We start from the raw sequence: 24571 nt of genomic DNA, 5'->3' as shown, positions 1-24571 counted from the left end.
TTTCAAATTTTATTTCCAAAGACTGCAGTAACAGAATACCAGTGGTGACTGTGCATGGCAAGTAGCAAGCTCTGATGTAAACGAGGTAAACAAGAGACATGCTAATACGCTGACAGGGCTTTGGCCTGTGGAGGCTTCAGAGCAGAGGATGCTTACAATCTGGCCCGTGTCGTACTCCGGGCTTGGGCTCCCTCCAGGTCTGGTGGTGAAAACACTCATTGTGCCTGGGCGATACGCCATGTACACACTATGCTGCGTGTACTGCAGGAGGGGAACGCCTCATTCGTAGGTTTTCCTACAGCATACAGAAACAGTAGTTGCTTCAGCAGCAATGTGCAATATTACTCAATTTTTAGTTGAAAAACAGAAGAACGGATTACTGTAGTTATGTCCTTTCTCTGAGAATAAAGACACACACCATTACAAACATAAAACGAGTCAAACTTCTATTTTATTGACAGGAGTCCAAAATGAATACAAAAAATGCCTCCTTTGCATGTTATATTTTTTCCCTTAAAAGGCTTCTGATAGGTAGATTAAAAGCCAAGAATGTAGTTCAGCTTTTATAGTAAACCTTTTACATAAGCCACCAACATCAGAGAACATATGGTCCCACAGCACTTTCAGACTGACAGCGTATCAAAATAATTAGATCCTGCACTGATCTGCGAAGACAGAGATTTTAAAATGTTTTTAAACCATTTTCATCATCTGTCTGTTAACTCTGGCAATTAAGAAAAGGAAAAACCCTCAATGTAGCCCTCTGTAGTATGTGGAATGTGAGAGAATGCCAACTTGCAACCCAGATAGGTGAAAATAAAAGATTTAAAGCTATGTATGGAGCTGTTATAAACAGTCTTATCACCTGTAGAATGTCAATAAAGGAACAGAGCTTATCAAGAGATTAAAAACTCGAGATGTTACTTAAAACATACTTGTGTTGTTTATCACGCTTTGTTTACTAAAACTAAAGCTGAACAAATGAAAGTTGCTCATTTATAGATTGTTTTTCATGTACCTTTACTTTTACTGGGACCATAAACCGATCAGATAATACACAGCCCACACTTCTGGACAGTCACAATAACCGAGGATTTATTATCATTTGCAGATGTAGTAAATGCACCATCCCAGATTTGAAAGGCTTTAATAAACCTTCAGCTTTTCTCAGATTGTACCAAGGCATCACCAACTGCCTAGTTATTTTATGCACCCATCTCCAGTAAAGAAAATAACGCTCCCTCGACGTCAGTTCTGCACTGCTTCTGGTTTATTATACACTTTCAAAACAGCAAAAACTTTGCAAGTATATGCGAATGCTGTGGTCCATTCATAGCACTGCTTAGTCATCATCTTCCTCTTCTTCCTCTTCTTCCTCAAAGCTATCTTCAAAGCCCTCGCTGTCCTCCTGGTCTTCATCTCCCTCTATTGCTGTATCCCACTGCGGATGATTTTCTGGCACAGGCTTAGCCTCATGAACTTCCAACTATAAAGAATTAAATGCACATGTCAGAAATTTGTGGAAGAATAAGAGAAGAAATTCTGGTTAAAAAAAGCTTTTCTTTGATTATAGCAATCACAAATAAATAGATTTCCAGGGATATAAATAAATTTAACACATTTGTTTAGAATAGATATTTCATCCCTAAATTTACTAACATGTAAATATACTTCAATTTCTAACACTGGAAAAAAAATTTCTAACACAGTTTGGTATTTTAATTTTATACAAATTATACTATTTTCGAAACTATTTCTGTGGCACAAAAGATTAATAATTGCAATTTCGGGGTAAGAATGCTAAGCAATATCTTAATAGAAGTTTTCTGCTAAAGAAGAAAAACTCATGTGATTTTCACACATTTGCAGCCTTCAGATTAGTAAGTAAAATTCTGTAGCCAGGGCTGGTTTGGCATAGCAGGTAAAGTCACCACCTGGGACAACAGCATCTCATACGGGTGTCAGTTTGTGTCCAGATTGCTATGTTGTTGTTGTTGTTGTCAGGCAGAGTTAGACAGTGAGAGAGAGAGACAGAGAGACAGAGACAGAGTTATAGACAGTGACAGAGAGAGACAGAGAGAAAGGTCTTCCTTCCATTGGTTCACTCCCCTAATGGCTGCTACGGCCAGAGCTGCACTGATCCAAAGCCAGGAGCTGGGTACTTCCTCCTGGTCTCCCATGCTGGTGCAGGGACCCAAGCACTTGGGCCATCCTCCACTGCCCTCCTGGGCCACAGCAGAGTGCTGGACTGGAAGAGGAGCAACCAGGACTAGTACCCGGCGCCCCAGCTGGGACTAGAACCCGGGGTGCCAGCGCTGCAGGTAGAGGATTAGCCAAGTGAGCCACGGCGTCGGCCCTGCTATGTTTCTGATCCAGCTTCCTGCTAACGGCCTGGGAAAAGCAGCAGAGGATGACCCAAGTGTTGGGGCCACTGCCACCCAAGTGGGAGTCCTGGATAAAGGTCCTGGCTTCTGGGTTCAGCCAAGCCCAGCCCTAGCCATTGTAGCCATCTGGGGAGTGAAACAGTGGATGGAAGATCTCTGTCTCCCCCTTTCTCTAACTCTTTCAAAATAAATAAATAAATCTTCGTTGTGGTACAATGGGTTTAGCCACTGCCTGCAATGCTGAAATACCATATAGAAGCACTGGTTTGAGTCCTGGCTGCTAACTTCTGATCCAGCTCCCTGTTAATGTACCTGAGAAAGCAGAGCAGATGGCCCACGTGCTTGGGCCCCTGTACCCATATAGGAATCCCAGATGAAACTCCTGGCTTCAGCTAGGCCCAGCTCCAGCTACTGCAGCCATTTGGGGAGTAAACTCGCAGATGGCAGATCTCTCTTGGGGCTAGGCACTGTGGCATTGTGGGTAAAGCCGCTGCCTAGAGTGCTGGCAGCCAATATGGGCACCTGCTTGAATCCCAGCTGCTCCACTTCTGATCCAGCTCTCTGCTATGGCCTGGGAAAGCAGAAAATGGCCCAAGTGCTTGGGCCCCTGCACTCACGTGGGAGACCAAGAAGAAGCTTCTGGCTCCTGGCTCTGGACCAGCCCAGCTCCAGACCAGCCCAGCTCTGGCTGTTGTGGCCAACTAGGGAGTGAATCAGCAGATGGAAGACCCAACACCGCAACACCCCCCCACCTTTCTTTCTGCCTCTGTCTGTGCCTTTCAAATAAATAAATAAATCTTAAAAAACAAAACAAAAAACTCTCCTCCTGCCTCTCTGCCTTTGAAATAAATATATCTTTTTAAAAAAATTAGTTTCAGAAACTAATAATTACAACAGAATCTGTGGTAAAATACCTATGATTTTGGGGCTGGCTTGTGGTGTGGCAGGGCTAAGCTGCTACCTGTGACACTGGCATGCCATGTGAGCACCAGTTCAATTCCCAACTGCTCTGCTTCAGATCCAGCCAGCTCCCTGCTAATGCACCTGAGAAAGCAGAGTAAGATGGCCCAGCTATGTGGGTTCCTGACACCCATGCAAGAGACCTAGATGGAGTTTCTGGCTGGCTCCGAGCTTCAGCTTGGCCCAGCCATAGCCACTGTAGCCATTTGGGTAGTGAACCAGTGGATAGAAGATCCATCTTTCTCTCTCTGCCTTTCAAATAAATGAATAAATATATATTTTATTAAAAAAAAAAAACAAAGCAAAACAAAAAAACAGAACTTATCTGCTGAGGTGCTGTAGTTATAGCATATTACAGCACATTTAAAATGTAATGATAAAGTAATCTAATTTATTATATGAAGGGAGTTGTCAAAAGATTCACAGAAAAAAATGTGTACTAGGGGGCCGGCATCGTGGCACAGTGGATTAAGCCACCACCTGAGATACCAGCAGTCCACATGGGCACCGGGGCTCAAGTCCCAGCTGCCTCACTTCCAATACAGCTCCCTGCCAAGGCAGCTGGGAAAGCAGTGGAACATGGTTCAAGTTCTTGGGCCGCTGCTGCCCATGTGGAAGAGAAGGATGGCAGATCTTTCTTTGTCTCCCTCTAACTCTGCCTTTCAAACAAATAAATCTTGAAAAAAATAAAAAGAAAATGCATATTTCATAAATTTATACTGATTTTTAAAAAAAGGTTTGAACACAATCTAGTTTGAGGAACCAAGAAGGAAAAGACACCATTTGTCTAGCAGCCCTACCAAAACAACATGAATTCTACTAAAACTGAAGCAAAAGTAAATGTAAAATGTATGGTCAAGTTTGGGTAGGAGAATGGTGAAATCACTGATGCTTTACAAAGTTTATGGGGACAATACCCCAAATAAAGGAGCAGTTTACAAGTGAGTAACTGGTTTTAAGAAGGGACTAGGGGACGGTGCAGTGGGCACAGTATGTTAATCCTCTGCCTGCGGCACTGGCATCACGTTAATCCTCTGCCTGTGGCACCGGCATCCCATATGGACGCTAGTTCCAGTACCGGCTGCTCCACTTCCAATCCAACTCTCTGCTATGACCTGGGAAAGCAATAGAAGATGGCCCAGGTCCTTAAGCCCCTGCACCCACATGGGAGACCGGGAAGAAGCACCTGGCTCCTGGCTTTGGATCAGTGCAGCTCCGGCTGTTGCAGCCATTTGGGGAGTGAACCAATGGAAGGAAGACCTTTTCGTCTCTCCCCCTCACTGTCTGTAACTCTAGCTCTCAAATAAAATCTTTAAAAAAAAAAAAAAAGGAATGTTGAAGATGAGGCCCACAGCAGCAGACCATCCACATCAATTTGCAAGGAAAAAATTAATCTTGTTTGTGCCCCAACTGAACATGAAAAGTACAATTAACAGCACAAGCAAATGGCCAACACCATAGATGTGTCAAGTGGTTCCACTTATACAATTCTGACAAAAAAATTAAAGTACAGCAAACTTTCTGTTCTATGGAGGTCAAAACTGTGACACATAGATCAGCCACAAGTAAGGGCAGTGAAAATCAAGATCCTGAAATATTTCTTCAAAGAATTTATCAAGAGATGAAGCCTGCCTTTACAACTACAACGCTGAAAAGAAAGAACAATCAAAGCAACGGTTACCAAGAAGTGAAAGTGGTCCAGTTAACGCAAGTCCAGGTCAAGTCAAGGACAGAGGTCATGGCAATAGTTTTTTGGACTACTCAAGACATTTTGCTTGTTGACTTTCCAGGGGGCCAAAGAATAACAAATCATGAGTGTTTTGAGAAACATTCAGGCCGGCGCCGCAGCTCAATAGGCTAATCCTCCACCTAGCGGCGCCGGCACACGGGGTTCTAGTCCCGGTCGGAGTGCCGGATTCTTTCCCGGTTGCCCCTCTTCCAGGCCAGCTCTCTGCTGTGGCCAGGGAGTGCAGTGGAGGATGGCCCAAGTGCTTGGGCCCTGCACCCCATGGGAGACCATGAGAGGCACCTGGCTCCTGGCTTTGGATCAGCGCGGTGCGCCGGCTGCAGTGCGCCAGCCGCGGCGGCCATTTGAGGGTGAACCAACGGCAAAAGGAAGACCTTTCTCTCTGTCTCTCTCTCTCACTATCCACTCTGCCTGTCCAAAAAAAAAAAAAAAAAAAAAAAAAAAAAAAAGAAAAGAAAAGAAAGAAAGAAAAAAAAAAAGAAAAGAAACATTCAGCAGAAAAGCATCCAGTCACCAGAGTTCTTCTCCACCATGACAATGCTCCTGGCTCATTTCTCTCATCCAAAGGACAATTTTTGATGGAAATCAATCATTAGGCAGAAACCTTATAGTACTGATTTGGCTATTTATGACTTCTTTTTGTTTCCTAATTAAAAAAAAACATCTTCAGGGGTTGGTATTCTGTTGCAGAATATTGCTGCCACCTGCAAAGCCAGCATCTCATATAGGAACTGGCTCAAGCTACAGCTGCTCTACTTCTGATCCAGCGTCATGCTAACGCACCTGGAAAGCAGCAGATGGTCCACTCATATGGGATACCCAGAAAAAGCTCCTGTCTCCCAGCTTTGGCCTGGCCTGTACCAGCCATTGCAGCCATGTGGGGAGCGAGTGAACCAGAAGATGGAAGATATCTCTCTCTAACTCTGCCTTTCAAATAAATAAATCGTTAAAAAAAGAAATCTTTAAAAGGCACCCATTTTTCTTCAGTTAATAATGTAAGAAAGCTGATAATGTTATGGTTAAGACATCAGGACCCTCAGTTCTGTAGGGATGGACTAAATGGCAGACACCAACGCTTAACAAAAGTGTCTTGAACTTAACGGTGCTTATGTTGAGGAAATAAAATTCCTGTTTTTAATTTTTATTATTTAATTCCACTTTCCATAAACCTTTGAAGTCCCTCCCAACTCCTTCTTTATAATCAAGCAACAACTTAAGTTTATTATTGAAAGAGTACAAGATGACCCATCCCATTACTCTATTTCCAAACCTCAAATGCTTCCCTAGTATATTAAACACTTAAACAAACAATTTATCAAAGAATCACTACTCTTACCTTCAATGGTTTAATCTGATCCAAACCCATATAGGAATCTGATCTCAGAAACACTGTATATTGATAATTTCCAGGCTTGCCAGGTGCAGGAAACTTCAGTTCTACCTAAAAGATAAAAATCAGTGCTTAAAAATCTGTATTTGGAAGAGGAAACAAAAGTTCACTCTTAAAATTCTTAGATTACTGACACTAAATATTTCCTACTATTTAGTAGCCAAAGCTTACTCAGATAATACAGGAAGCCCTAACAAATGTTACCAAAGTCCTACCACCACCACCACCACCACCACCACCACCACCAAAAAAAAAAAAAGGCGAAATACTGACATTAATAACAGACTTCAATAGGAGGTAGAATATTCTTAGGAAATTTCCTTATTTCTATGATAAATGGTTATGCCTTAAAAGGTCAAGAAAGTTTGTTTACTATCAAATCATAAACTCCAAATTCAAAGAGTAAAAATCTCTTAAAAGTTTTTTGATTTTGGCCGGCGCCGTGGCTCAATAGGCTAATCCTCCACCTTGCGGCGCCGGCACACCGGGTTCTAGTCCCGGTCAGGGCGCCGGATTCTGTCCCGGTTGCCCCTCTTCCAGGCCAGCTCTCTGCTATGGCCAGGGAGTGCAGTGGAGGATGGCCCAAGTGCTTGGGCCCTGCACCCCATGGGAGACCAGGAAAAGCACCTGGCTCCTGGCTCCTGCCATCGGATCAGTGCGGTGCGCCGGCTGCAGCGGCGGCCATTGGAGGGTGAACCAACGGCAAAAGGAAGACCTTTCTCTCTCTGTCTCTCTATCTCACTGTCCACTCTGCCTGTCAAAAAAAAAAAAAAAAAAAAAAAGTTTTTTGATTTTGAACCAGAATTGAGCTATAGTGAGTTTAAGCCACCATCTCTAACACCAGCATCCTATATTGGATTCCTGGTTCCAATTCAGCCACGTGGCTTCTAATCCAGTTTCCTGCTATTGCACCTCGGAAAGCAGCAGATGATGGCCCAAGCACTTGGGCCCCTGCCACCCGCATGAGAGACCAAGATGGAATTCCAGGCTCCTGTCTTTGGCCTAGCCCAGACATGGCCATTGCAACCATTTGGGGACTGAACCAGTAAACAGATCTTTCTTTCTCTCTCTCTCTTTCTCTCTTCCTTTCCCCTCCCCCTCCCTCTGCCAATCGGCCTGTTAAGTAAATCAATCCATCTTTGGGGGGAAAAAATATAAATAAATCTGGGGGAAAAAAAGTTTTGACTCTACTTGGATGAAGAAAGACTACATTTTTAAAAATGACACTTGGATCCTCTGGTGATCTGCCTCTCATCTTCAAATGACAAATTTCTGTAGCTCAGATTATACATTAAAATTATCCCATAAAAATAGAAAAAGTCATGAGAACTTTTTCTAAAGATTTATTTATTTATTTGAAAGTCAGAGCTACACAGAGAGAAGGAGAAGCAGAGAGAGAGAGAGAGAGAGAGAGAGAGAGAGAGAGGTCTTCCATCGGTTGGTTCACTCCCCAAATAGCCACAATGGCCAGAGCTGTGCTGATCTGAAGCCAGGAGCATCTTATCAGTCTCCCACGCAGGTACAGGGGCCCAAGGCCTTGTGCCACCTTCTACTGCTTTCCCAGGCCACAGCAAGAGAGCTAGATCGAAGGTGGAGCAGCCAGAACTCAAACTGGTGCCCATATGGGATGCCGGCGCTGCAGGCAGTGGCTCTACCTGCTATGCCACAGCGCTGGACCCAGAGAAATCTTTTTCTTAAAAAAATTAATTTCAGCTTGACCTTTCTAATTATAACACAAATGTAAAATGTATAAAAAGAAGTTTTCAGCTGGTGCCACAGCTCACTTGGCTAATCCTCCACCTGTGGTGCCAGCACCCCGGGTTCTAGTCCTGGTTACTCCTCTTCCAGTCCAGCTCTCTACTGTGGCCTGGGAAGGCAGTGGAGGATGGCCCAAGTGCTTGGGTCCCTGCACCCGCATGGGAGACCAAGAGGAAGCACCTGGCTCCTGATCGGCGCAGCGCGCCAGCCGAGTGGCCATTTGGGGGGGTGAACCAACGGAAAAAGGAAGACCTTTCTCTCTAACTCTGTCCAAAAAAAAAAAAAAAAAAAAAAGTTTTCCTGCAGTGGGCATCTGTAGCTTTCAACACCAGCCTATTCCAGAGTGCTTGGAACCACACCCCACCTCCACTTCCAACCTAACTTCCAGTTAACTTGCTGGGAGGCAGAAGATGATGGTCCAAATACTGAGGTTCCTGCCACCTATGTGGGAGAGCCAAATAGAGTTCTGGACTCCTGGCTTTAGCCTGCCTCAGCCCTGGCTATTGTAGGAATTTGGGGAGTGAACCAGTGGATAAAAGATCTCTCTCTCATTCTCTGTCAGTCGGCTTTCAAGTAAGAAGTAAGTAAATAAATATTTAAAAAATGCTTTTTCTGGGGCAGGCGCTGTGTGGCATAGCAGGTTAACACCCTGGCCTAAAGCGCCGGCATCCCACATGGGAGCCAGTTCTAGTCCTCGCTGCTCCTCTTCCGATCCAGCTCTCTGCTATGGCCTGGAAAAGCAGTAGAAGATGGCCCAAGTCCTTGGGCCCCTGCACCCATTTGGGAGACCCAGAGGAAGCTCCTGGCTCTTGGCTTCAGTTCGGCGCAGCTCCAGCCTTTACGGCCAATTGGGGAGTGAACCAACAGATGAAAAACCTCTTGCTCTCTGCCTCTCCTTCTCTCTCTGTGTAACTCTGACTTTCAAATAAATTAAATTTAAAAAAAAAAAAAAATCCTAGGAAACCTTTATTAACGTCATTTTATGTGTATAAACATGTGAGCTCCTGGCTCCTGGCTTCAGATCAGTACAGCTCTGGCTGTTGCGGCCAACTGGGGAGTGAACCATCAGATGGAAGACCTCTCTCTCTCTCTCTGCCTCTCCTTTCTCTGTGTAACTCTGACTTTCAAATAAATAAATAAATATTAAAAAAAAAAATGCTTTTTCTAAACTACATACAGGCGCTGGCACTGTGACACAGCAAGTTAAAACCCCAGCTTGCAGTGCCAGCATCCCACATGGGCGCTGGTTCGTGTCTCGGCTTTCCTCTTCTGATCCAGCTCTCTGCTGTGGCCTGGGAAAGCAGTTAGAAGATGGCCCAAGTGTTTGGGCCCCTGCACCCACGTGGGATACCAGGCCTCTGGGTCAGATTAGCTCAGCTCTGGCTGTTGCAGTCATTTGGGGAGTGAACCAGCAGATGGAAGAACCTCTCTGGCTTTACTTCTCTCTGTAACTCTTTCAAATAAATAAAACTTAAAAAAAAAAACACACACACACAAAGACATTAAAAAAATAAACCACATACAACAAATGTTAGGGTACTTCAAAAACGTTCATGGAAAAATGGAACCAAAAGCTAACTGGTATAATAGATTTTGAAATTTATACATAATTCTTTCCTAATATGCATCTTACATGAACTTTTTGAAGACTTCATAAGAAAATGAAAACATATTATGAATGTTTATATTTCTATTTGATAAATAAATACATAATAGTAAAAACAGAAACTGAGGGGAAATATTTACAACATACCACAAACTGATCATCTTTGGATGCGTATTTTTTTAAATTAAAATATGTTTCTTTTTTCCCTATTATTATAAATTGTACATATTTATGAGATACAGTATGATACTTTAATACATGCATTAAATGTATGATGATAAAATCAGGTTAGCATTTCCATCTCCTTAAGTATTTTTTGTAATATGTTATCGTATCAAAAAATGTATGAGCCAATTACCTAACATTTAAAAACTAAATCTGCAAAACAATAAAAAAGACCAACAAAAATAAACAATGGTTACATACATTCTCCCACCCACACCACATAAGAATTAAGACTCAAACACACAAAGCCTATTCAGTTTTGCTCCAACAGGAAACAGAAAACAAAACTACACTGAATATAATGGGCAGAGTAAATACTGATCTAGACAAGAATCATCAAAGTGTGTCAAAATGAGTGTATTAAAGACTGCTGGAGAACAGCATGTTCACACAGGACCCAAACATCATCCCATGGATTAGAGGCAGAAACACCTTTACAATAGAAAAAAAAGCCTTAACTAAATGACTAACTGTGGTATCACCAATGTGGGGCAAACTGACACTGTCTAAGAAATGCATCACCAATGTAGTATGCTTGCCAACATGAATTCAACAATGAGTAAGCAAGAAGACAAATTTATATTTTACAAAATATCACTAGTCTCTTAAAACTGTCAGTATCATGAAAGGAAAAAAGAGGAGCAGGTGTAAGGCCTAGTAGTTAAGATGCTGGTTGGGATGCTTGCACTCCCCATCAGAGTGCCTGGGCTCAAGTCTGGGATCCTCTTCAGATTCCAGCTTCCTGGTAATGTGCACCCTGGGAGGTGGCAGGTGATGGCTGCCATCACCTGCCACCACTTGTGTTCCTGCTACCCACATGGGAGATCCAAATTGAATTGTTGGCTCCTGGCTTTGGCCTGATCCAGGCCTGGCTGTTTCAGGTATCTGGGAAGTAAACCAGCAGATGGGAGCTTTCTTTCTGTCTCTCTACCTCTCAACTAAATAAAATTTGAAAAATAAAAGATCAAGTAGGCCAAGCATATGGCATAGTGATTAACTCTCTGTGTAGAACACCCACATCCCACAGCAGAGTGCCTGGTCTGAATCCTGGCTCCTCCAATTCCACTTCAGCTTCCTGCTCATGCACCCTAGAAGACACCAAGTAATGGCCCAAGTACTTGGGTCTCTGTCACCCATATGGGAGACCTAGATTGAGTTCAGGTCTCCTGGCTGCAGCCTGGCCAACTCCTGGCCGTTGTAGGCATTTGGAGATTAAACCAGTGGATGGGAGCTGTCTCTCCTTCTCTATTTCTCTTTTAAATAAAGTAAAAATAAGTACGATAGTTAAAAGATCTGATTCCTTCATTAAAAAAAAAAGAAAGGACAAGAAGTGTTCTAAAGTGGCATGACAACCAAATAAAAAGTGCTATCCACAATGGATTCTGAATTAAAAATCAAAACACTGTAATAAACATTCGTGGAGGCCGGTGCTGCGGCTCAGTAGGCTAATCCTCCACCTTGCGGCGCCTGCACACCAGGTTCTAGTCCCGGTCGGGGCACCGGATTCTGTCCCGGTTGCCCCTCTTCCAGGCCAGCTCTCTGTTGTGGCCAGGGAGTGCAGTAGAGGATGGCCCAAGTGCTTGGGCCCTGCACCCCATGGGAGACCAGAATAAGCACCTGGCTCCGGCCTTCGGATAGGCGCAGTGCGCCGGCCACAGTGCACCGGCCGCAGCATGCCGGCCACAGCGGCCATTGGAGGGTGAACCATCGGCAAAGGGAGACTTTTCTCTCTGTCTCTCTCTCTCACTGTCCACTCTGCCTGTCAAAAAATAAAAATAAAAATAAAATAATAAAATAAACATTCGTGGAATATCTGAGGAAATTTGAATACTGAACAATAATACCATATCAGTGTTAAATTTCCTGAGGACAACAATGGTACTGTGCTTATGAAGAAAAAGGTCTTTGCTCTTTGGAGATACATGTCCAGATTATGCACGTGAAAGAAAAGGTAAGATGGAAGACAGAATGTGTGCTATTGTTTGATTACACTGAGATAGAATCACGTATATTTACTTGCAATTTATATACAATATCACATGAAGGATACATAAAAATCTGACAACAACATTGGCAATCTCCACAAAGAGGAAAGGTGACTAGGACCCAGGGATGTAAGATGTCTCACTGTATGTAATTCTACACGCTCTAAAATTTTTAGGTGAATGCATTGTTTTTAAAACAGGTAAGGGGCCGGTGCTGTGGCGTAGTGGGTTAAGCCGCATCCTATAATGCTGGCATCCCCTATGTGTGCTGGTTTGAGCTCAGCTGCTCCACTTCCAATCCAGCTCTCTGCTACGGCCTGGGAAAGCAGTGGAAGACAGCCCAAGTCCTTGGGCCCCTGCACCTGCATGGGAGACTGGGAAGATGCTCCTGGCTCCTGGCTTCGGATTGGTGCAGCTCTGGCCATTGTGGCCATTTGAGGACTGAACCAGCGAATGAAAGATCTCTCTCTCTCTCTGCCTCTCCTTCTCTCTCTGTGTAACTCTGACTTTCAAATAAATAAATAAATAAATCTTAAAAAAAAAAAAAAAAAAAAACAGGCAAAATGTAAATAAAAAAATTGCTCTGTTGAAGAAATATCTGAAGTTGGCTCTAACTTTAGGTGTTAAATAAAAAACACTAAGCTACTTCACATGTTATCAATGGGTTATACAAGTTAAAAAAAAATTTTTTTAACCAAAAATCAGTCTCATACAAATATCACGAAAGTCAAGAGCCTCACCCTGCATCAGTGAAGATCCTGGGAGGCAGTGACAATGGCCCAAATGACTGGGTTCCTGCCACCCACGTGGCGGACCTGGACTGAGTTCCTACCGCTGAGTTTCAGTACTTGCCAAGGGCCATTTTGGACATTTGGGGAGTAAACCAGTGGATGAGAGTACTCTCTCTGCTTCTCAAAAAAATAAAATAAAATTTTTTTTAGAAAAAGAAAAAAAGCCTTGCTCTTGTCCACCAATCCAGGCAGACGGAACTGTCTTCCTAGAAGAAGTAGCACATAGGGGCCAGCACTGTGGTGCAGTGGATTAAGCCACCACCAATAATGCCGGTATCCCATGAGCACAGGATCAAGTCTCAGTTGCTCTACTTCCAATCCAGCTCCCTGCTAATGTGCCTGGAAAAGCAGAAGATAGCCAGAGTGCTTGGGCTCCTGATACCCACATGGGAGATTAGGATGGAGTTCCAGGCTTATTTTCAACCTAGCCCAGCCCTGGCCATTGCAGTCATCTGGGGAGTAACAGAAGTAGATGGAAGAGGTGTCTGTCTCTCACCCTTTTTCCCTTTCTATAACTCTGCCTTTCAAATAAGTAAATAAATCTTAATAAATCTTAAAAAATCTTAAAAGAGAGAGAAGGTAGCACATTAAAAAAGATGAAGAAAACATAATGCATTTCCCAGGGATAAAATATGTTCATCACAATGCTACTTTAGTGATATCATAACAGTGAACAATGACTCACAAATAAAAAATTCCACTCTACAATATCAATTTCTAGTTTTTTTTATTTTTAAGACAAAAGTCTAATACTTCGCATTAATCCAAAGAGGACAAAAATCCCAAGTCTTTATAAAATATAATGAAATTCTGGAGGAGGAAGAAAGGCAGCATGATGGTGAGATATTGCACATTGCTGAAAACTGAAATTTTGTTGTTGGATAATTACCTCTTCTGTATCTTTCAGTGTACACACATGATATGGCATAGATATTAATGTCTGTTCCTTCCTGTCTGCAATATAAAGCCACCACCATTCTTGTTTTTCCTAGAAAGAATAAAACAGAAGAATATGAACAATCAGAAAGAACTGGAGAGAATCAGTAAGGGTTTATCTTCTTTCAGAGATATTATCTTCTTGTTTTGTTCATTTTGTTCATTGTTACATCCCTAGCACTGACACAGTGCCTGGTACAAAACAGATGTTCAATAAACATTTACTGAATGAACAAACTGTTATTAACCATTTGTAAATCTATTGTCCATTCCCCAAAATAATTCTGCCCACAATTTTGGGGGTTTCAATAACCCTACCTAAAGCCCACTGATGTGCCTCCATCTTAAAAACCTTCATTTACCTTAAATGAGAAAAATATTCTAGTGGGTAGACTTTTGGCCTACCAATTAATATGCCATCTAGGAAGCTCACGTCCCATATCTGAGTGCAAGGGTTCAATACCTAGCTCCACTCCTAATTTCCTACTAATGCAGATTCTGGAAGTAAGCAGTGATAACTAAACAAACTGGGTCCCTGCCACCCATGGGGAAACCTGGACTGAGGTGCTAGCTCCTGACTTTTGCCCTAGCTGTGGAAGTCTTTTGGGGAGTGAACTGGTGGATGGGAATGGTCACACTTGTGTGCATAAGCACACACTTGCTCTCTCTAAAATATTAAGTATCATGTAACAAATAATGTTATTGATCTTACTTAGTAATAAATAAGCAAAGCCACAAAGTAGGAGTAGAAGGGATTTGGGTAGCCAAGTCAATAATCAATACATTAAAACACTCTTATGACTCTAACAGAATATCTCATATTCTATGAGTCTTAAAAATTTTCTATTCATTTATTTTCATTTTTATTTGAAAGGCTCTAAGAGACCTTTTATTATACCTTTCATTGTACATTATTTTTAAAAAAAATCTTATTTAAAATATTTTATTTATTTACTTGAGAGGCAGAGTTACAGAGAGAGGCAGACACAGAGAGAAATCTTCCGTCTTCTGGTTCACTCCCCAAATGGTTGCAACAGCAAGAACTGGGATGGTCTGAAGCCAGGAGCCAGGAGCTTCTTCCAGGTCTCCTACAAGAGTGAAGGGGCCCACACACTTTTATCATCTACTGCTGCTTTCCCAGGCCATCAGCAGGGAGCTGATGGAGCAGCCAGGACTCGAACTAGCACCTATATGGGATGCCAGAGCCACAGGCAGATGCTTAACCTACTACACTACAGCGATGGCCCTGAATGTACATTTTAGTAAGTTTGGCATTTCTGGTTGAACTCCAAAAAGATTAAAAGGCTGGGTAAAGAAACTGCTACCAGAATGCACAATAACAGCAGGGATAAATGACAGAACAAGAGACAAAAAACCATTTTAAAAAAATCTTTGAGGAGCTGGCACTGTGGCATAGTGGGTAAAGCCACAGTCTGAAGTGCTGGCATCCCATATGGGTGCTGGTTCATGTTCCGGCTGCTCCACTTCCTATCCAGCTCTCCACTATGGCCTGGGAAAGCAGTGGAAGATGGCCCAAGTCCCTGGGCCCCTGCACCCGTGTGGGAGACCTGGAAGAAGCTCCTGGCTCCTGGCTTCAGATCGGCACAGCTCCGGCAGTTGCAGCATCTGGGGAGCGAACCAGCAGATGGAAGAAGACCTCTCTCTCTCTCTGCCTCTCCTTCTCTCTGTGTGTGTAACTCTGACTTTCAAATAAATACGTAAATCTTAAAGAAAAAAATATCTGAGAAGACCAAGCTGTCAGGAAGCATCAAATCTCAGCAATCAATGTTATATTAAAGCACATACCAATAATGGTTCAGTCATCTGCTCAGTATCATCTATTTATGAACTGCAGAAGGAAGATTTTCTTTTGAAAATGGAAAAATGTTTTGGAGCTAAAAGTGAACTGTATATGGGGCTAGATGCAGCAGGTTAAGCCTCCATGTGTGATATCAGCATCCCTTATGGAGTCCCAGCTGCTCCACTTCTGATGCAGCTCCCTGCTAGTGTACCTGGGAAGGCAGAGGAAGATGGCCCAAGCAGCTGGACTCACGCTACCAAACATGGGAAACCTGGATGGAATTTCAGGCTCCCACCTTCAGCCTGAGCTAGCCTTGGCTATTATGTACATTTGGGGAGTGAATCAACAGATAAAAGATCTCTGTCACTCTTTCAAACAAATAAATAAATCTTAAAAATAAAGAAATAAACTCTTATGATGTCCCAAATATTCATTTAACCAAATAGCATGAGACTATTCTGAACTCTGAATTATCTAAAACAGTTTAAAAAAGCTTCATAGAAACAGTTTCATTGGGAAAATGTCTTACAATTTTTAAACAAAAATCACAGCACTTTCTATTTCAATGAGATTTAAAATTCAGTTATCTTTTGAATACCACACTAAGTATACATTAAGTATCTAGAAAGCTTTTGATACAAAGCACTGTAACATGAATAAGCCTAATAAATAAATTATAAGTACATGATGCTGTGTGTAGCACTGAACAAGAAATTTGAATTTTGTTTAATCCAAAGGTTAGGACTACCACGACAGAGGTATTTGTATACATGTTTGTCTATGTATGTTTTGCATATACAAAATATACAATGGACTCAAATTAGAGTATTAATTAACCTGAGTTTTGTGGGCCAGAGTTTCTGTTGCAACTAACCTGCTACTGTAGCATTAAGAGTAAGTGACTATGTTTGTTTTGTTTTCTCTTCTTAAATATTTATTTTATTTGGGAGCTGGTGTTGAAGGTTAAGCTTTGGCCTGCAATGTTGGCCACGCAGACACTGGGGTTTGAGACCCAGCTGGCTCCACTTCTGATCCAGCCCCCTGCTAATGTTCCTGGGAAAACAACAGAAGATGGCTTAAGTGCTTGGGCCCCTGCACCCCTATGGGAGACCTGGAAGAAGCTCCTAGCTTCAGCCTGACCTAGTCCCAGCCATTGCAGTCATTTGGGGAGTGAATCAGTGAATGGAAGATCAATTGATCTCTCTGTAATTCTAGCTTTCAAATAAATAAAAAATAAATCTTAAAAAAAATTTATTTATGTGAAAGGAAGAGTGATGAGAGAGAGAGACAGGAGAGAAAAAAGAGACAGAGATTGAGATAGTGAGACAGATAGAGAGAGAGAGAGAGAGATGGAGAGAGATCTTCTATCCACTGATTCATTCCCCAACTGCCAGGGCTGGGCCAGGCCGAAGCCAGTAGCCTGGAATTCCATCTAGGTCTCCTATATGGGTGGCAGGTCTTCCCAGGCATATCTGCAGGAAGCTGGAATGGAATCAGAGAAGTCTCAGACTTGAACCAGCACTCTTATATGTATGGAGGGCTAGCATTGCAAGTGGCAGCTTAACCCACTGAGCCACACAGCTGATCCCATGGCTATGTTCTTACGAAACTTTACTGATAATAAAGCTTCATTCACAGAAATTGGTAGAGTGCCAGATTTGACCAGCAGGATGTATTTTGCCAGTAGCTGTTTTAAAGCTGTTCAGACCTGGGTTCTTTCACCTCTCTAGCACTTTCCTTGTCTGTAAATGATGGGTGCCTGCCTCGGGTATGTTGTGAAGATGAACTGAGATAATGTGAGTTATTAATACATGTTAGAATGCCCGGCACATTAAGCACAATAAATGATAGTTATGATTATTACTGAAATGAAGTATAACAATAAATCTCTTTTAATTGATTCTGACATTTGTCAGAAATATCATTATCACAACATGTATAAAGTATAAGCACAGGGATATGCTCAAGAATGCGCAGTTCCTCTTTACCTCCCCACTTACAGAATGCTTTTCCTTCCATTCTCCAGGCAGCTTGATTATAATGATACTCACTCAAGAACATTTACAAGGAGCTAGTGAGTATCCATCAATGGTACATCAGTGCCTAGACTCTGATGCACACGCTAAAAATGAAAATAGCTGTTCCATGAGCTATCTGCACTTTAAATAGTTTTTTTTGGTATGTGAAATTTCCAGTAATTCTTAACATAGTAAACATAATAGTTCTGATAATATGTAAGTTAATTATCAATTCTAAGTAGGTTCATTAGATAAGTACCAAAATCTAAGACAGAAAGATGTTAAAAAGATGCTTTGTGTTATGTGACAAACGACACTTTGAAATGTTTATTATGCACACGTAGAATGAATTAGAAAAAAGGCATTTTCACTAATCAAATGGTCTAAGGGAATGAATGAATGTTCCATTTACTAATTAAGCATGGTCTAAAATGCAACACCATCACATGGGTACAAATTATTCAGCTTAAGCATCCCAGGGCACTTTCAAAGCCAATCAATGAGTAGGATTTATCTGCTGGATTTGGGATTGTGTGGTGTTGGCAGACTTCATCCGCAATGGGCAGAATGCCCCTAACAGATGGGCTCAAGCTCAGGACAAGACAGAAGATCAGCCTGTGCATGAGATGGAACCCTGGGCAGACTTCTCTCCAGGTCAAAACAAAAGTCTGTGCAAAGTCTATCTCAGCGCCAGGAGAGCCAAATTATGTAGGAATTTGCCTTAAACGGCCTGCTGCAGCTCTGGATTCACACTCTTGAGCAGAAAGCAGATCTATACATGCACTCTCTGGCCCGACATGACTGGGGAGCAGAGGGTTCAGGGGCAAACTGGGAGGCAGCCTGTGGAAGAGTTCCCGTGCTGGGGGTAATCAGTTCTTGATCTCTGCTCCACACACAGGATCCCCTCAAAATCAAAATGTCAAGAGAATCCCAAAGTACTCTGAAAGACAACACAGGCTACCAAGATCAAGAGTTGAGCAGGCCACAACCATGACGTAAACAAGGACAAAGGAGCAAGCAGCACTATAATTGCTATAATTGGGGCTCAGTCATGCTCAGCTCTTCCTGTACTTTATTCAGGGCCAAGAACACAGCTGGTCACATAGCCATGGGCTCTCCCATTCCACAGTATTAGACTGGCTCTAATACTGTGGCTCAGAGCAAGTCCAGTGGCTCTAGGTGGCCTGTGTAGTACCCTTAAAGAGAGTAATTAAAGTTTTTTTTTTTAATCACAGAAAAGATAAGCATAGGGAACCAAATAAATAATTTAAAATTTATTAACAATTTCTCTTTTAAACAACGCATTCACCAAATGTTACTCACACTGTAATTTACTCTTTAGAAATGCAGCCTATCTAGAAGAGACACATTTAGCACATTCTGAGCTCATACATCCCACAGGGGTGAAAGTCATATGAGAAAAGTCTGAGAAGAAAGTGAATGAATGGCCGGCGCCGTGGCTCCATAGGCTAATCCTCCGCCTTGCGGCGCCGGCGCACCGGGTTCTAGTCCCGGTCGGGGCGCTGGATTCTGTCCCGGTTGCCCCTCTTCCAGGCCAGCTCTCTGCTGTGGCCAGGGAGTGCAGTGGAGGATGGCCCAAGTGCTTTGGCCCTGCACCCGCATGGGAGACCAGGAAAAAGCACCTGGCTCCTGCCTTCGGATCAGCGCGATGCGCCGGCCGCAGTGGCCATTGGAGGGTGAACCAATGGCAAAAGAAAGACCTTTCTCTCTGTCTCTCTCTCTTTCACTGTCCACTCTGCCTGTCAAAAAAAAAAAAAAAAAAAAAAAGAAAAGAAAAAAGAAAAAAAGAAAGAAAGAAAGAAGGAAAGTGAATGAAGGAAAACAGTAGGCCTGTGTTCAACTCACCTCAGGAAAGTAAAGACTGTACACAGGATGGGTTATCTTTGATTTAGTTTCCAGGAGAGCTCTCTCTTTTCGCTGTATACTTTGTTGTAGTTCTTGCCACTCCTAGTAAAGGACAAATTAAAGTATGTGAAATGTTTTTGATCTTTTTGAAGTGTTTATAGCTGTACTCCTGACAATGCTAATTAACTACTTAGAACAAGTGCATTTTCACAAATCTGATCATCCCTCCACTCAAACTTCCAGCACCTCTTTCTATACATAAATGAAATCAGCCCCTTTGGCTCATGCCACACCACAGCTACTCCAGTCTCCCGTTATTGCTTTCCTTCTTGCAGCTTCACTCTAGTCATTTCAACCACCTCCAGTTTCTGAACTTCCCAAATGATCTCCCTCCTCCTAGACCCCACTTGGGTTTTTGTTCTTCCCTTTCTCTGTCTAGCAAATTCCTACTCAGTATTGTTCTAGAACCAGCTACCGGCTGAAGTAGGGGTGCCTGAGAAGAGCCCAGAGTCTTCCTGTACCTCAGGCTGAAATACGGGTGCCTGAGGAGAGCCCACAGTGTCCCTTCGCCTCGGGCTGAGCTGCTGCTGCCCTACTTCATGCTGCCACTGCACTAGGCTCTGCCCCCTCCACTCGTTTACATATCAGTCAGGGGCAGAAACTGTTTCCTATCTGGCTGCATTCCTTGTCATCTAAGACAGTACTTTGTGATGTGATAATGAGTAGTTATTTATTGATTAAAGGAATATATTTTGGTTATGTGAAGAAATGAGTGTCAAAACCCCTAAGAATCACTTCTATTAACCCTAATATACTAAGAAAGGATATGTCAACTCTTTCCCAAAGTGAGGCTAGGGAACAATGACAGATCTTAATTTCCTAGCAATCAATTTAATTCTCAAAAAATGAAAACAATAAAGGCCCAGCAATTGGTAACAACAGTTACTCCTATTTGTTTCTCACCATTCCCAAGGCTGGGAGGGTTCCTTTGTTACATTTTGACCCTTTAATCTTCTTTCTGCCCTCTCCTTCTGCCCCAGAGGGCTATTCCCTTCTTCTCTCCCAACCCACATGGGCTGTTTTTAGATCAGTGGCCCAGTCAAAAAGAACACCACCACCAAGTGGAGGACATCATCATAGCTCACACTTCATCTACAGTGAGCCTCCAGGGACCCTTGTTTGCCCACCGAACATTTTCTTCTCTATGGTCAGCCCATAGATCATATGCCACTTAATGCCATGAGATCTTTTCCTATACTCTAGATTCCTAACCATCTTAATCAATACCTTTCATGTCTTTTCAACCCCACAAAATCAGGTGTCACTCTATAATGCTAGCTTTCCCTTATCTAACCTTTCACTATCAGGGCCCACAGGAATGTTTCTTTACTTGAAACTCACAAAAGCCTCTGTCACCTGTTTCACAGTCCACTGTCCCTTACTCATACGTCCACAGACATCTACAATGCTGAAAACTCCCTTTAGAGATCAAACTGACTTCACCTCAAAGCAAAGTCATACTTCATCCAGCAATGTAAGATTTAAGAAAATTAGGATTTCCTATTTTTCTTAGAAATAATTTTTACTCATAAGCTCTGTTTATGAATAAAAAATTCTTACAAAAACTCCTTACAAAGTAATGAAATTATGAAATATATGGGTATTACATAAGACAAGTAAACAGATACGTAAGCAAGCAAATAAATGAGGAATAAGAAACCCAAAGCAGTTGTCAGAGGTATAATTTCAATCACTTTAAACCTCTAAGTCGTACCGCTTCATCATCTTTGTTTTGTTTTTCATCTTGTTCTCTGTCAGAGTCTCTGTCACTCCCATCATCTTTTTCGCTCTGGGAATCTCTATTGGTTTCCTCTTCTTCAGAATCACTGCCTTTGTCTGATACTTCTTCTTCATCTTCTTTTACCACAGCTTCCTAAAAGCAAAAAGCAAGCACTAAAAGTTCTAAATACCGCAATGAGTATATATTATTGTGAATCCTGAATCTAACTTACTTTGACATAACCAGCCCAAGATTATAATTTCATTATTCATGTAAAATTTTTAAAAATTATAAATATTCTTATTTATAAAAAATGTGAGCGCTAGATTGCAGACTTTAACATTTGGCTTATCTATCAGTAGTTGTACTCATTCGGTATAGTATGTAAAATAAAAATATTCCATTTATATTTGCAAGGTATACTACTACCACAATGGTGAAGATGACTCAGCTTTAAAAAAAAATCAACAATTATACAAAATACTTTGAGAAAAATGAGCAGTTTACAGCAAAGTACTGCTTTGGGAGTTGAGATCACTTTCTATAAACTGACAGGGTTGTAATGCAGAAAGGAAACTCAATATCCCAGGCAAAATACCCACTAGTTCATTTCAAGAAGAAAAAAGACAGCAAATTAAAGAAAGAAGTAAACAGTATAGAAGAGAAAGCAGATATACAAGAGAACCCCCTCCCAACAAAGCCCAAAATTGGTTCTTAGAAAAGATTAGTAAAATTGATAAACCTCTAGGCAGCAAAGCTGGAGAGAGAAAAAAAAGACAGAATACAAACTACCAACATAATTAATAAAAGAGACGTAACTAGATTTGACAGACTTTAAAAATAACTTTGGGGTAGGTGTTTGTCACAGATGTTAAGTTGCCACCTGGGACATATGCATCCCATGTTAGTGTCTAGGTTCAAGTCCCAGCTCTCCTTTTGATTCCAACTTCCTGCTAATGCATAACCAGTGAGGCAGCAGGTGATGGCCCAAGTATTTGGCTCCCTGCCACCTATGCAAAGACCTAGCCTGAGTTCCTAGTTCCTGGCTTTGGCCTGGCCCAGCCCTGGCTGTTGTGGGCATTTAGAGAATGAAATGGCAGATGGAGCATCTGTGTGTGTATGTGTGTATGTGTGTGTGCTTTTCACATAAATAAAAATTGTAAAAATAAAAAATAATTTCATGTCAATACATTTAATAACTTAGAGGAAACAAATTCCTTGAAAAACAAAACTAAAAAAAACCTAAGACCTATAAAAGAAAACAGCAGAATATATGTTAAAGAAACATATTCTATAACTAAACCACATCTATTACCAGATGGCTTCCCTAGAAAATTCTTCCAAAGAAGAAACTAACAAATCCAAGCTTACATAAAACTTTCCCAGGTAAAAGAGAATATTTCCTAATTTGTTTAATGAGGTTAATAAAAATCAAATAAAAACCTGACAAGGATATTACAAAAAGGGAGCAATAAAACAGTATTATCGCATAAATGCACACAAAAGAATCAAAACAAAATACCACCAAATCCAAATAAATATGAAAAAGGATCCCATGTTATAGAGATCTGTTTAAAAAATGCAAGAATGGCATAAATTTTTTTAATCCATCAATATAGTTCACCACATTAACAAAAGGAGAAAATCAAAAATTCAGTATCTGAAGTTGGGAAATAGAAAGGAATAAATATTTCCTTAAGCTGATTTTAAAATACTACAAAAATCCTCTATCGTTGTACTTTTTGGTGAAATATTGTTTACTTTCTTTCTGAGATCAAAATGAAGACAAAGGGTCCATCATTATTACTTTTTTTAAAAAAAGATTTACTTACTTGTTTGAAAAGTCAGAGCTACAGAGAAAGGTAGAGACAGAGAGACAGAGAGAGAGAGAGAGAGAGAGAGACCTTCCATCTGCTGGTTCACTCATTTCCTAGATGGTCACAAGGGCCAGGGTTGGGCCAGGAGCTTCATGCAGGTATCCCACGGTGGTGGCAGGGGCCCAAATAGTTAGACCATCTTTCGCTGCTTTCCAAAACCATTGGCAGAGAGCTGGATCGGCAGTGGAGCAGCCAGGACTTGAACTAGCATCTGTATGGGATGCCAGTATGGCATATACAGGTAGGTGGGAGGCTTTACAGGCTTCACAACAAAACCTACCCCAAAGCCTCGATATTAACATGTCAATTCTCCCCAAAATGAACTACATCAATGTTATACCAATCTGAATTCCAGCAGCTTTTTAAAGTAGAAATTGTCAAACTTATTTTAAGTATTTAGCTGGAAATCCAAAGGACAAGTTAAGACAAATTTGAATTAGTAAAATAAGAGGTAGAAGACTTATACTGGGGTCAGTGCTGTTGTGTAAACAATAAAGCATGGGTCTCTGCCACTCACAAGGGAAGCCTGGATTGAGTCATGTGCTCTCAGCTTTGACCTGGCCCACTCCTGGTAGTGAAGGCATTTGGGGAATGAACCCGCACATAGATGGGAGCTGGTTCTAGTCCTGTCTCTTCCTGCATTTCCAAATAAATAAATGAATTAACAAAGTTAATAAACTTACACTTCCAACAACTCCATTTGCCTGCTTTTGTTTCTGTTGTTTTGTCTGTGGTAATGGCACAGGCGTAGGTTTTTTTTTTAAAGGCTTCTTTTTTTTTGATTTAGCAGTTTTCTTAGGTCCTTTACTCTTCTGTTGCCATCCTCCTTTTGTTCTGTTCTTATTAATATCACCCTGCTGTAAATCACAACACACAACACACTCAGTGACTTGCAGCAACAGGTTCACCTGGAACTCACAATAAATTTTAGATGGAAAGGACTGAATTACTCTCCAACAGTTACAGAAGTCAATCAGAGAAGCAAATAAAAGCTTTCTTTCACTAGGAAAGAGAAGCGCAGAAAGCTCAAGTTTTTACCGCATCTTCTGCTGGCTGTTCCTCTGCAGCGCAGATTGACTGTTCCTTTTCAAATACTTCCTAGGGATAGCAAGACAAAACGTAAAATCTGTAAACCGACATTTAACATAAACAAACAACCTTTAAAATACATAATCAGTAAGTTTCATTCAACTGGCTACAGTGGGGGATGGAGGGGCTAAGCAGTTACTAACTGAGAAATGTGTACATTTGTACATAGCTATCTTCTGATCTTCAGTATATTTTGAAAAGCATAGTCTGCTTCAGAAATAAAGTGACTCAAGATATGTAAATTTATTATAAAGCTAAAAATATTTCATAGTTTAAAATTTTACTATAATTCTAACAGGAGTCAAATTTGAGTGTTTTAATGTCATGAGAATTTAAAGACATCAAATTATTTTCTCAC

At 41.6% G+C, this 24571-nt stretch overlaps 1 protein-coding gene across 1 annotated transcript in view; it reads right to left on the bottom strand.

The window, feature by feature from the left end:
- Nucleotides 1-1342: 1342 nt before the first annotated feature.
- The window catches only part of SEC63 (SEC63 homolog, protein translocation regulator), an 87306-nt gene continuing 64077 nt past the window's right edge, over nucleotides 1343-24571 (bottom strand). The window contains 7 exon segments of the mRNA NM_001171321.1: nucleotides 1343-1486; nucleotides 6428-6532; nucleotides 13736-13834; nucleotides 19468-19569; nucleotides 21242-21400; nucleotides 23808-23981; nucleotides 24163-24222. Of these exon segments, the coding sequence (NP_001164792.1) occupies nucleotides 1343-1486; nucleotides 6428-6532; nucleotides 13736-13834; nucleotides 19468-19569; nucleotides 21242-21400; nucleotides 23808-23981; nucleotides 24163-24222 (843 nt within the window).

The sequence above is a fragment of the Oryctolagus cuniculus genome, chromosome 5, assembly GCF_964237555.1.
Source record: "Oryctolagus cuniculus chromosome 5, mOryCun1.1, whole genome shotgun sequence".
NCBI lineage: Eukaryota > Metazoa > Chordata > Mammalia > Lagomorpha > Leporidae > Oryctolagus > Oryctolagus cuniculus.
Note: the sequence above shows the minus strand (reverse complement) of the source record. Positions and strands in the feature narration are given on the sequence as shown.